Here is a 14,819-nt window from a genome sequence, read left to right on the forward strand (position 1 = left end):
ATCCGTAGACATTGGTCCCCGTCTCAGGGCATAGCTGCAAAAGGCTAGGCTTTTGCATAAACGGAGATGGGGAACTTGCATTCACCTCCCCTTAGAGATTCCCCAGGCAAACCACTTGACACTGCTTTGTTCAAAAGTTCATTTTTGTTTGGCACATTATGCAATACAGTCCTTTGAAGTTCATAATACTTCCCAGAGTTCACATTGCCTCTCCCCCCTACATACAGTCTTGGCTGACACTAATACATAAATCATTCATTTAATACAATAGACTCCAAGGATACTTAAACTTAATTCAGTAAGGTTTTTCAAGAATATTGCAGGAAATTACCATACCTGCAACTCTTGTATCTTAAACAGGCAGCCAATCACATCTTTGTTGTGGTGGCCTTGGGAAGCAGGATAGTACATTTAACAGAGCAGCAGACTGGAAGTCAGGAGACCTGGCTTCCATTCCTAAAATGCTATCACTGAACTGATGTTTGGCCTTAGCACAAGCACTTCTGTGCTGTGCCTTAGTTTCTCTGTCTGTAAAATGGAGATGATAATGCTTATTCCCCCATTGTAAAGCATTTAGAGATCTGTGAATTAGTGCTCAGTATTATCACCAGGGAGTGGATCTTGAAGTCTCCTGAGATGCTTCTCTTCCCACTTCTTAAAAAGTCCCTAAAAACTTCCTAACACAAAATGGGATTTTAGAATGGCTTCTATTAGCACTGTATTTATTATTGTTCCCTCCCATTCCTGTTTTTCTAAATTTGTACCAGACATCTGCATTCTCCATTCCTTTCATTTTATGAGGATGAATGTTAGTTATGGATTTGTTTTGTTTTTTACCATGTTGCATAGTGCCCCCAGGGGCTACAGGGGCTGTTTTCAATAGAGCCCTCTCTCCTGATGCCTTTTCTTTCAGTACTGGCTGTGACTGTGGGCCTTTAGAGAACCCAATTAATATCAAAGTCCTCTTTATCCGCAAATTACAGTTGCAGCAGCAGTAATACCTAATGTTAAATGCAGGACACTCTCTCCGTAATGGCAATAGAAAAGGCAAATATCTGGCAATGATAAGGTGCAAAAAAAGGGGATATTGAGAAGATCTTAATGGCAAACCCAGTCTGTGTAGTGTGTCCTCCACCAAAGTATTGCAATAAAAGAACAGTTTCCATAGATTGTGCCTTCCTTTTCTAATCCCCAATCTTGAATTTCAGTGAAGCTCACTGTAGTTATTCTGAGCATGATCAGCCGAGAGTTTAGACTTTTCTGACATATTTTCTTTTGGTTGGAGTTCCTTCATTTTCAGATTTTATTATAATTATCGTTGTTATTAGACCAATACCTTTTTCTCTGGATGCTAGGCAAGTCTACTTGGAGCAGAACTCCAGAACGGAGCAGAAGCAAGAGCTAGCCAAGATTTCTAATAAACTTTAAAACTCTAAAGGTCTGTCCTGATAATTCCCTGTTCCTGTGTTTTTGGCCTAGATCATCTCTAAGGGCTTGTCTACACAGGGACATTGAACTTCTTAATTTTTTTTTCTTATCTTCAGAAGAACAGGTCTCATTAGAAAGATGAATGTTCTAGCTCCCTGACACTCAACAAAAAATACTCTTGCTAGCCTAATAACTTAATGTGTTTTCCTCTCTATTGTGTGTTGTCCCATTTTTATTATCATGATTTATATAACTTTCTGCCTTTATAATGTAGACAGTGCTATTAACAACGCAGACACTAATCCATACCTCTGCTAGATACTTTTACATATTGCTTAACAGCCCTTGAGATTTTAATATTTACAGTAAATATAACATAGACACAGAGTGCTAAAATTGTAATTATGAAGTCTATAGCAATACCATAATATATCTGTTACCTCACTTTGCTCCATTTTTCCATTAACTGATCATAAGATTTTTATGCTAATACATTTATAATGATTTAAAACCATGATATTACCTTTGAAGAGGTGGACAGTTAGTCTTATCAAAGGCAATTACAGAAAGACACAAAATAACTACATCATGATGCTGAATTACAATTTTCCCTCATCACATTCCATCATTAGAAGGCAGTATCACAATCAGGGACCCCATGTGTAATACAGTTATGCAGCTGCATAATTGTGTTGCAGGATGAGATTTCACTTAAAAGCTAAGTCCCTAGCCCTGGGATGGAGAAGACAACCATCAGAATGCGAACCTGGTATAAACAGATGCAGTAATCTCCGCCTTAGTCTGCAAACAGTGGCTCCGAGAAAATGTTACTTTTCCTGTGCATCTCAATGGCATGTTAACACTGAGATGACAAATATCACCTGATCTGTCACTTTTGTAGGTAGTGGTAGACATTGAGGTGGGAGAGGACTGGGGTGGGTCAAGGGTTGCTGGAGTGAGGGATGAGGAATTCAAGCCCCTTCCCTCTCACCTCAGTGTAGACTCCCCTCTATTCACAGCCAGAAGTGGGAGGGAAAGAATCCTCTCCTCAATGCCAAACCCCTCAGCTGCCTCCCCAAACAACCTCACAGCTTCCTGTGTGAGCTAAACCCTGCTGGTGTTCCCTACCTAACAACGAAACCTCCATATTCTCCTGACAAGTCTTTCATTGCTGCTCTTCGTGGTCAGAACAAAACTTGCAGCACTTTGAAAGTAAAAATTTTGGGGGCTGCCTAAAATAAACTAAATCTAATACCAAAGTAAATAACACAAGACTGACTGGACTAGGAGAGGGGAGAAACAGCTTTTGGGAGTGAGATGCGGTCTTTGCCACATAGTTTAGAACTAATGTGTTGCATAAGTCACAGGAACATGATCATAATTTAGGATATGTCTACACCAATGGCTCTCAGCCTTTCCCGACTACTGTACCCCTTTAAGGAGTCTGAGTTATCTTGCATACCCCAAGTTTCACCTCACTTAAAAAATACTTGCTTACAAAATCAGACATAAAAACACAAAAGCGTCACAGCACACTGTTACTGAAAAATTGCTTACTTTCTTCTTGTTACCTTATAATTATAAAATAAATCAATTGGAATATAAATATTGTACTTACATTTCAGTCTATAGTATATAGAGCAGTATCAACAAGTAATTGTCTATATGAAATTTTAGTGTGTACTGACTTCACTAGTGCTTTTTATGTAACCTGTTGTAAAACTAGGTAAATATCTACATGAGTTGATGTACCTTCTGGAAGACTTCTGTGTACTCCAGGGGTTCGTATACCCCTGGTTGAGAACCAGAGATCTACACTATGGAGACTATACCGGCATAGCTATGGTGGTATAGCCCTGTAGCATAAATGCAGTCTCCAACCACTACAGCCTGACAGAAAGGGATTTTCGGTTGGAATAGGGGATTTTCAGTTAACTATGTTGATGGAAGCTCAGAGACCCAAGTAGAGTCGGCTGTGAAGCATCGAATTAGATGCTTGCCTTGAAAGAATTCCATTTAGGGTTGTGAAGAGCCACATGCAATTTTGGAGCCACAAATTGATTGTCACTGATGTAAATACAAGTTATTCACCTTGAACATTATAATCCTTTGAACTGAGCTGTCTAAAAAGCAAAATTTTGTATTGTTGCCAAAATCTTTTTTTCTGTAAATAGGGATTATGCCTCATCAGTAACCGTTAGAGATGCAGAATATGTGGTTTTAATGACAATTTTTAAGTATTTTGTTTGCATGATTGAACAAAGAAAACATTAAAAGTAGTAAAAAAATACTTTTTCATTTAGCTCTGTGGTATACAACATGTGCCATAGAAAAACTTCAGTCATTGCTTTACAAAGACAGCAAAAAAATCATTTTGTATCCATCAGTTCTGGCAGTAAACATTAGAATAAGTAGATACAATGAGTCTGTTGCATCAGATGTCTTTTCTGTAAGCATAATAAAAGATGCAGGCAATGCATTCCTTGAATTACAGGTATATAGCATGCTCTAAAATTAACTGTCATGTATTGCAAATGTATCCTTTTCCTATCATCCCAAAACACACAAGACTACATTCTGACTATTTGCTCTCTTGTAATCATGTTTTTTTCCCCAGTTGTCCTGTGGATCTTCTGCAATAAGTGCACTGGCTACATGTCATTCCAAGAGGCCACTCAAAAATGTACAATTGCATATAGCAACTGCCCAGGGTTTGGTTGACTGCATGTTTGAAAAGGTGTTTCAAATACAGTCTTAGAAATTCCCATTGTTCGGAACTGTGCATGTCTTAATATTGAGACTCCATTTTAAAAGTCTTCAATAGAGGTGGGCAGGGAGTGAGAATTATGCACAGATATTTGAGACTTCTGAATAGAATTTTCCTTCATGCCCATCATTATCCACTTTGCAAACATTCAGGCAAAAATGTTCTGCTCAGACTGATGTTCACATAAATTTAGTTTTGGGTTTTAACCAAGAATCAATTAATCATTAACTGAAATACAGTTTGAAGTGGAAGCGGAAATAGTTTAAAGATTAGGTCCTCCAACTAGGGAACAGGGAATCATGTGACTTATGTCCAAATAATCAGTTGTGGATAATATAGTTGCAGTGAATAGTTTGCAAGAAATAATAGGCTGGAATTTATTTGCAAGGCAAAAAATATAATTTTGAATAGCAAACTTGTAAAAAAAAAAAAAAAATTCTTTTTCCGGACAATTTGTAAATCATGAAAAATGATTGCATTTATCAAATGTGAATTTTTCATACATATGTCGTCCACAGTGAAGGCAAAGTGACAATTTTACTGATTTTTCTTTTTTGGATGAAGAACTTCCATAACTTTAATGCTCATATTTTAAAGAGAGCAAAAAGTGACTTAAAATATAAATAAATCTTGATCTGTTAGTTCCATGCCTTGTCCTTGAGCATTATGAAGTTACCTAGCACACAAACTGCCTTTTTAAATCTTATTGTTTAAGGACCAAAGCCTGACCACGCTAAAGTCAGAAGGGGAATTTTGTCATTGACTTCGGTGTGACCATAATTTGCCCCCTCTCCCTACCCTCATGAATTGTGCTTAGCTTTGAGGATGGTGCTGCTGTTTGTACCAAGCAATCAGCTCCCTTACTTGTATTTTCTGTGCTGAAGGAGAATTGAATTATTTTCAGAACAAGTGTGTTCTGGGTCATTATCATTATAGCTCACCCAAGACAACTTGATGGAGGTGTCCATAAATGCTTTTGTTTATGTACCTTAGAGTGAGATTTTGGTCTTGCTGCAAGTGTTTTCAATGTTCCATTGCCTTCATACATCCTTCCAAATGAGGGAAAACCTGTTGGTGAATTGTACAAAAGCAGAAGAAGAGCTTTATGAAAATCAGAATCTAGAGATTCACTTTCAGTGTATTGTCTAAGCACTGACACAAGGCTCACTGGAAAGTAAACCCCTTAAAATAAGGGAGACCTCTCTGTTGACAACAATTTGTCAGACTCATTTGAGGAGTAAAAAAACACAAAGCTGTGCTTCATTTTGAAAGGAGGTTTGTGATGTTATGTTTCAGCTATTTCAACAGCACTGGCTTGCATTTAGACCCAATCCAACTCTTCACTGCATTGTATTGATGTTTATCTTACTTCAGGCATCTTCTACTTTTTGAGATATGTAATGTTTTTATCTGGGAATATCACAGATTTTACAGTGAATCTAGCAGTAAGTCATAGAGATGCAATTTAACAGAGTTTGTGTTTCATTGCAGGTGGCTTCATAAGCTTTAATGGCTCCTGGCGTGTTCAGGGGATTCTGGCCATGTCCCGCTCGCTAGGAGATTATCCACTGAAAAATCTGAATGTTGTTATCCCTGACCCAGATATTCTGACCTTTGATCTGGACAAACTACAGCCAGAGTTCATGATCTTAGCATCTGATGGCCTGTGGGATGCTTTCAGCAATGAAGAGGCTGTTCGATTCATCAAGGAACGCCTGGATGAACCACATTTTGGTGCAAAGAGTATAGTTCTGCAGTCATTTTACAGAGGATGTCCTGATAACATAACAGTTATGGTGGTGAAGTTCAGGAATAGCAGCAAAACAGAAGAACAGTGAATTTATAACAGCTCTCTCTTTAAGTTTGATGAACTTAAAACAAACTCTTGCATTTTAATGTAGTAGAAGGTTCTAGTAATTATCATTAGGATTGTATGTAAAAGGAATAGGAAAGATCCCTCTGATCTGTTCTTTGCTGAACAAAAAGAACAACACGTCAAGTATGTTTTGGATAGTTATAATAATTAAGTTTCACACATTGTCCTGCCACACATGACCTGCCCCTCCTTTGAAATGGAAGGGTCAAGTCATATTATAGTTAATTTCTAAGGTTTAAAATTCCTGCGTAAGGTTTTTTCAAATACTGATGATTTCTTAACTTTCTTTTCTAATAGCTGCATTCAGATTGGCACTGAAGGGGCAAGGAAGTCATAAGCAAGCGATAGGAATGACGCTGCTTTTCACTCATATATGTAACTAACCTCACAACTGCACTCTTCAATGCTTCGCATCCTTGTTTATCTAATCTGCAGTGATAGATTGAAAAAGATTTGTAATTATTGGTCTGTGTTTTACATGAAGAAAAAGAGAAGCTAAACACTAGCCTCTGCCAGTCCACAATTGGCAACCCTCTTCATTTTTTAAAATTAAATATGCCCTTTCTACTACATAATTAGGTAAATAATTGAGTTCCCTGCATCCATGTGACCATCTAGTCTGTGTATGATTTTCATTACACTTCCCCTATGCCATACTGAATTCAAATCAACTGATAAACTGCCTCACCAAATTCTGAGATCTGATGCCTTCAGTCACTAAGGAACTAGTTCTCTCATTGCTGAAGAATGCTTAGCATTGATTCATTCACACTTTCTTCTGCTTTTTAGCAAAGAATTTTCAGAGACAAGTAGAGAAAAAAATACAAGATGCTTTTAAGCAAGGCAGAGCTTTTTATGATGTTCTAAGGAGTTTCAGTAACACTGAAGCTTAATTCAAAATATTTGTCAAGGAAGAAAAACCTAAAACAACATTTACGAGGCTTAGTGTACACCACCATTGCCATGTAGGTTATTGGGAATATGCTTTAGTGGTGAAACGTTCTCATCACTCTAACCACGAAACTTTTAAGTTCTGATTTTCAACAATAATTGTATTTGGAATCTGTGAATAATGTAAATTTTATTATAGACAGCAACCTTCCAAATCTGGTATAGATCTGGAAATTTTAGGCATCGCTGGTTGCTTTATCATATAGTGATCTGGAAACAGAACAGTAACCGAGAATAGATAGTGTCTTAGCAGAAACCTTGGATTCTCTTTGTGAATAATAGGTCATACATACTAATGAAAACCAGAAAATCTAGAACAGAAAGAAGAGGGTGGGCACAGGCTTCTTACGTCATTTTGAGACCTTCATGGAATTGATTCTTTAAGTGAAAGATTTAATTAAAAAATACAACTGCTGTACTAAGGGAAAAAAATCAAATTTAGTGCATTTTTAATTGTAGCTTTGCAATCACACTGAAGTGGTAAGAGGAAATATTAATGATCACGCTTCAGTTAAATTGCACTGATCTCATTTCTAAAGCTCTTCCAGGTTAGAGTGCTCTGAAATTATGTGAATGTTGTGCAGAGGTTTCATGATGATCCTTTTAAGTGTGAAACCCTGTACAATGCTAGAGCAGGAATTCTCAAAGTGGGCTCCAAGGAGCACTTGCTGGTCACATGGTGAAGCTTTGCCTTCCCCTTTCCATCTGCTTTGAGAGGCAGACGGGTCCCTCCTTGCAGAAAAGAACCCAAATGGTTGTGGAAACAGCTGGTTAGGGAAAAGAGAGACTGTGAGGTTTATTCCACTAAGGGACCACTACAAATGTAGAGGAGGAACCTGTAGGCATGAGCAGGGAATATAGCCCAGGAGCTATCTCAATCAAGTACTTCAGCAGAAAGCTGAATCACTTCAGCCTGTAGCTACAATCTTGCTGTAATGAATCTGTCAGTTATCAGTTAAGTCTTCCATACATACACAGGTGGGAAGCTGGAACTAGAATGATAGTTCTTCAGCTACCAAAAAACCCCTCTCTGTGCCTCTACCACATGAGCTAAAGGGAATTTCTCAAAGCAGGTACTAAGATTCGGACCTGTACCCTCCCTGTAGCTCAGCCAATAGATCACAGAAGGGAACTCCAGAGCTCTACAGGAGTGCAGCTAGAGTCACTTCACCTACTGTTGAGCAGCTATACCTGTATCAGGAGCCCAGGAAAAAAGGATTTGACTGTGTTGTTAACTGTACATGTACAAATTCAAGTACCATCGTTGACACAGGCAAGGTGTGGGGTGGTGATTGGGAAGACAGGTAGGTGATACACAAGACACTGTTGCCTTAGCAGTGAGCCACAGTCTAGAGCCCTGTATAGGACTATTCGTTAAGCCTGCTCCCACTATTATGGCAGCAGGATCTGTGTGATCCCAGTCCTGCTGCAAGGCTGGGCTCTCCCACAGTCTAGAAGCATTTGAGGAAACCAGTACTTGAGCACAGAATAGCTTTGCGGGTGGTACTGACCTACGTATTTATTCCAGGATTAATACTCAGAACTTACTCTTGTCTGATAACTAAACAAACTATCTCAGTCTATGTTCAGTGTTTGCATTTGTGAAAGCATTAGTTATTGTTCTACCTTTTCTTGAATTTTCCTTTTATTGTGATCCTTGACCATTAACTCCTTTGCTATGCACTGTGTATGAAAACCTGTAGTCTGCCACAGCACTGTCAATAATTGCAATAACTCCCTTCCTTTGCCAAAGAAATTCACTTCCACCATCTCTGTTTGATATGACTGGTGGATTTTATTCTTAATAAAAAAAATGGGGGGAGGGCTGAGAGAGAGACTCACTTTAGGGTTAAAGAAAGTGATATATGAAGAGGGCAGGGACTGTGCAAATTTGCCCCCACACTCTGTGAATGCATCTACCTTAAAAACCTACTTTCCTAAGTAAACCCTGCCAGTCATACTGTGCCATGCTGAAGTCTATAGCGATTTTGTGAGGTGGACGGCTACCCACTAGGGACAAGACTAAGAAGATCTACATCTCACTTATAAAAGCCTTTAATGTTCAGGTGGTTGGGACACTCACCTGGGATGTGGGAAACCAAGGCTCAGCTCCACAACAAAGTGGGGATTTGAAAACAGGCCTCCTGTATCTCAGATGCATGCCCAAACCACTGGTCTATTGTGTATTCCTGGGGGGTGGGGGTGGGGGGAGAGAGACACACATTGCTTTGTCCCCCCCCCCCCCCCGAAAATGTCCTGATCTGGTTGCCCAAGCTGTCTTTAAGTGGGTTAGGGGTGCTCAGCATATGCCTATTGGATCAGGCACCACAGGCAAGAGAGGCAGGGAATGCCTCGCTTGCAGTGAGCAGCTTGGTGGTATTACCTTTGATGCTCTTGCACATGCCCAGTAGCAGAAACTTAGGCACCTGGGGAGCTTAGGTGGGTACAGGGTTAGGCAGCATCTGAGCAGGGGTTTTGAGGATTTCAGTGGCACCTAAGTGTGGACTTAAGTATCTAAAGGGGCAGTTAGGCACCTAAGTCCCTTTGTGGATCTAACCTAAAGTGGCTGTATCCATGTCCAAATACCTGGTCCCTTGAGTGTGTGTCCAGATGTGAAAGGCTCCTATATTAAACTGGTGCCAGTGTCCAACATATGTATTGTACATTATTAAATAGTGTAAACTTGTAGTTACCCCTCGCTTTTTTTTTAAATGTTGCTCTTATTGCGAATGGTATTCTAAACTGGGGTTTTCCAGAGCCAAATTAACTGAGTACATTTTTATACATATTCTTATAGCAGACCCCTGCAGTTTTACTGTGTTGTGTTATACGAGTGCTGTACTGTGAACTCTTCGCAAAGACTGTGGTTTAATAATTAAAGAGCTATAATCTATCCTCACACAACTGTCTGTCAGCAAGGTCCTGATGTGCATAATACACTGCTTTCTGTGTGATCATCTCTCCCTCTAGTGTCTTGCCCAAGGAAGTATAGTAGCCTACTGGCTGAAAGCTAATACAGTAGAACCTCAGTTACGAACACTAGAGTTACAAACTGACTGGTCAACCACACACCTCATTTGGGACCGCAGTCAGGCAGCAGTAGAGACCCTCTTCCCACCCCCACCCCCCCCAAAAAAGGGGCAAATACAGTATAGTACTCTGTTAAACGTAAACTATTGAAAAAAAACAAGGGAACATTTTAAAAAAAGATTTGACAAGGTACGGAAACTTTCTGTGCTTGTTTCATTTAAATTAAGATGGTTAAAAGCAGCATTTTTCTTCTGCATAATAAAGTTTCAAAAGTGTATTAAGTCAATGTTCAGTTGTAAACTTTTCAAAGAACCACCATAGCGTTTTCTTCAGAGTTACAAACAACCTCCATTCCCGAGGTGGCCATAACTCTGAGGTGCTACTATATTAGCTCCTTTAGCACAAGTAGAAGAGCCATGAAATTTACCCCAGTGCAGAGGTCCTGTGTAAGGTCTATACATACCCACTGCACAGGAGTGAACTTTATACTAGTGCTGAAGGTCCCAGATTCAGTCTCCACTGATGATTGTGGTGTCTGAACATATGCGCCCATGGTTTATTACATATACAGATCCAAGAGCAGAATTTAGCCACCAAAAAGTTTGAGGACCTGTTTGGCATTTAGAGCCATGTCATCAACTTGCCCTGCATTCCTTGCCAAGATCTCTCCAAACATGGTTGTCTTACCTTATCCTATCAGTGAATGCATTTGAAGCAACTTAACTGTTTGTTTGTGGCATCAAAAAGTTTGGTGACAGTACAGCTTGTTCAGGCCACCGTGGCCAAACATGCAGGTTCTGAAATTCACAGATCGTCTCCAGGTTGGCAGCACCAGCCATTTTGTTTTGTCACTTTTTTTTTCTGTAACATTTAGTATTAAGCACAGGGTTTGAAATGAAAGTGTCTGGTCAGTGAAATGCTCCAGAAAATGATTTTTAAAAATAAAGGGCAGGAATAGTGATCTTACTCCCATTGAAGTCAGGGGAAGATTTGTCATTGATTTAAGTGAAAGGATCAGTAGTAAAATAAGTATTAGGTTATTGTTTGTATAGTGACATTTGTTTTATGGTAACCTGCTTGTGGTGGGTAAGAGGTTTAGTGTTTACTCTGTATAACAGCTATCTGATGGTGCTTTAACTTTATTAGTAAGTCAGAAGAAGTTCTTTGCTTTAGAGCAGTTAGGCCAGCTTGAAGTAACAATATATTTGCTAAATAAGTTCTAACTCTGTATTTTGAAAATATAAAAAGCTTTTCAAGAAACCAGCTACCTTTTAACAGACAAGATATCACTGCACTAAACAGTAGGAAGATACTGTGATACATGAGTGTTTATTTCACATGGATAGGAAAAAAATCAGTATTGTTCTTTAAAAAAATCTCAGCCTTCCATTTTCTAAAATAGGTTTTAGGCCTCAATCTTGAAGGTTGTTCTGCAGTAGTCTACCAGTCCAGAGTAATGTCTAGGATCAGGACCTTTAAAAAAGTAGTTTTGGAAAGTGGAAGGTTCAGGTTTTTTATTAAAGCTACAGGCAATTAATTTTACTAGTAGCTTGAGGTTTAGCAGATATGTAATATAGCTGCTAATCTTTAATGGTTGTTAAGTTTGTAATTATCTTTGCAAATCTAAAGACGAACCTCGTAGGACATTTACATTCTAAATTAAGTATCCTTTTGTATATTGAATTACTAGGTTTGTTTATATAGCACTGAAGGACTTGGCTTTTGTGTGTCACATACAAAAGTTTCATTGAGCAGGACCTCTGAACATGGAGTATATATAGAATCAGGAGTATCTTAGGTACAGTAAAATGTACAAGGTCAAAGCAACTGAAGCTTATGTAAAACTATAAATATGATTGTGAACACCACATTCGAGGTCTTCTGGAGGAAAAAGGTTTGAATCCTAATTTTAGAAGAGGCTAGTTTCTTGTATCTTCCTAGGACCAAGAGGGGGGAAGTCCATATTCTTTGAGCCACAAAGGGAAAGGGGGACAGTATTTCCCTGCATTTACAAGTCCTAGATTCCAACAGCTCTATCCTTTGAACCTTTGGAGGTGCATTAGTTTATAGGGAACCAGCTGCTCAGAAATCCAGTTCAGTGTGTATTCTATACAGGTAATTCACAATAAATCACTAATCAGTTATGGTTAGATTCTTTATAAATCTAAATGCAGAATCTATGCAGCCGTAACACAGTGGTTTCAGTTAATGGTCAAATAACGTCAGTCCCAAAACAAGTATCAGAGAGGTAGCCGTGTTAGTCTGGATCTGTAAAAAGCAACGGAGGGTCCTGTGGCACCTTTAAGACTAACAGAAGAATTGGGAGCATAAGCTTTCGTGGGTAAGAACCTCACTTGCATCTAAAGAAGTGAGGTTCTTACCCACGAAAGCTTATGCTCCCAATACTTCTGTTAGTCTTAAAGGTGCCACAGGACCCTCTGTTGCTAGTCCCAAAACAGACAATCGTGTCTGTCTGAGTAGAGTCTCTAAGTAAAATACCACTTTTTAAAGACTATCACACAGGGACATAACATCCCTTTAGAGCGTTAGTGTTCAAAAGCTAAATCTCTGAAGTAGTTTTTGTTCTATATTGACTCAATTCAACTCTCCTTAACAAACTACTCAGATTATACAGGTGTGAGATGTGAAATATAGACAGTGGTTTACCAAGGCAGGTTTTACCAATAAGGCCTAGTTCTTGTCTAGTTTCATGACCATTCGCTTTTTAATTTATTATAATGAGACTTTTGGGATCCCTGTGATTCTACTACTGTAGTGGAATGAGGAGCGGGGGTGTGGGTGGGTAGCAGGGTACTTTAGAAGTAATAATACAAGGACCAGTATTGCAGTTAGAGATTGTAGAACCATGTCTGGCCCTGGTATATGGAAGAGTGCTCAGGAAAAATTCTTATACTTTTTTATGATTGCTGTTTGGGTTGTTAGAAACCTATCAGATCAGTGCAGTATTTTGTTACCTTTCTGTGCATTATAAGAGCAGAGCCTGAGGTATGTATGAAAGGAACTAAACCACACGGTTTAAACAAGTAGTCTTTAACATTTTACATCATCATATCCAAGATCCTCTTTATGCTTTACAAAGTTTGCAGTTGCTTTTCATTCAAAACCAAAAGCACTTAAAGTTTGCATTTTTATTTCAGAAATCTAAGTTGTGAGAGAAAGGTCTTCTCTATAGCTTTAAGGAACGCCACAGACAAAGCATTACAAAGAGTCCTGGGCAAACCAGCAGATTAAATTTTCCTTATCTTGCACAGTAAGTCAGCATGAATATACTATTGACACCTTAAATGAACTTTTAAAAGTCTGGCTATTAAGAATCGGTCAGATTAATGTGGGTTACAGAAAGTAATGTAATAAGTAACTACAGTAACAAGGCTAGAGATAGTGAGGTTTTAGCTATAAAGTTAAAACACAACAATTAGGCTCAGTAGGGTTTCATTTATTCTGCTTGATATTTTCAATACATTACAGCATTTGCTTGTTTTAAGGATGCAAAACAAAGTCCTATTGAAGATGAGACAAACCATAATATAGCACAAGTTATGTTCTCTGAGATTAGAAAGATACCTTCTTAGCAGGCATCTACAGAAAAACCACATGGGCCTGTTAGGGATGATAATCCTTTTATGATTATCAGAGGCCCAACATGTATTTATAAACTAAGTGACAGTTTTCATATTTTAGAAAACATGGACCCCACTACACAAGGAAATAAGACAAAAGCCATGTATCTTTGCCTTGTGGAAAGTGTTTGTTTCCTTTACATCACACATTACTACTAGTATACAAACATGTTTTTTCAATCTTTGAAGTGTAATATATTTTAAATAGCATCAAGTAGATTACTTTAACAAGCAGCATTCAGCAGAACACATTTCAAATCCCTCCCAAATCATATATTCTACTTCAAGAATAGGAAGAGCTACAATTTTCCTATAAGGGTCCAAAACGTCACTCAACCCCAATCCCCTTGATGTCAGTGGAAATTTTGTCTAAGGAGTGCAGCATTGAGTCCCATGTTTGCAGCTTCTGGGTTTTATAATTTAAGGGTATGTCTACACTACGGGATTATTCCGATTTTACGGAAACAGATTGTATAAAGTCAAGTGCATGCGGCCACACTAAGCACATTAATATGGCGGTGTGCGTCCATGTACCGAGGTTAGCGTCAACTTCCGGAGCGTTGCACTGTGGGTAGCTATCCCATAGATCCCGCAGCCTCCCCCACCCATTGAAATTCTGGGTTGAGATCCCAATGCCTGATGGGGCAAAAAACATTGTCGCTGGTGGTTCTGGGTACAGCCTCACCTCTCCCTCCATGAAAGCAACGGCAGACAACTGTTTCGCACCTTTTTTCCTGGATGAACACTGCATTGCGGACGCCATACCACGTCAAGCATGGAGCCCGCTCAGCTCAAGACAGCAGTCGTGAACATTGTAAACACCTCACGCATTCTCGTGAGTTTATGCTGAACCAGGACCAGAAAAACCAGGCGAGGAGGAGGCGGCAACTGCAGCGCGGCGACGAGAGTGATGAGGACATGGACACGGACACAGAATTCTCTCAAACGGCGGGCCCCGGCACTTTGGAGATCATGTTGTTAATGGGGCAGGTTCTAGCCGTGGAACGCCGATCTGGGCCCAGGAAACAAGCGCAGACTGGTGGGATCGCATAGTGTTGCGGGTCTGGGATAATTCCCAGTAGCTGTGAAACTTTCACATGCGTAAGGGCACTTTCATGGAACTGTG

The 14,819-nt window shown here is 39.3% G+C and overlaps 1 protein-coding gene across 3 annotated transcripts in view; it reads left to right on the forward strand.

Annotated features, from left to right (window-relative positions):
- Positions 1 to 9,923, forward strand: part of PPM1L (protein phosphatase, Mg2+/Mn2+ dependent 1L) — a 193,261-nt gene extending 183,338 nt beyond the window's left edge. For all 3 annotated transcript variants that reach the window (XM_042853714.2, XM_065556871.1, XM_065556870.1), the window contains one exon: positions 5,687 to 9,923. In XM_042853714.2, coding sequence (XP_042709648.1) covers positions 5,687 to 6,033 — 347 coding nt within the window. In that variant the 3' untranslated portion in view covers positions 6,034 to 9,923. The remainder of the gene's footprint in view (positions 1 to 5,686) is intronic.
- The last annotated feature ends 4,896 nt before the right edge of the window (positions 9,924 to 14,819 follow it).

This window comes from Chrysemys picta, chromosome 9 (assembly GCF_011386835.1).
Source record: "Chrysemys picta bellii isolate R12L10 chromosome 9, ASM1138683v2, whole genome shotgun sequence".
Classification (NCBI taxonomy): Eukaryota; Metazoa; Chordata; order Testudines; family Emydidae; genus Chrysemys; species Chrysemys picta.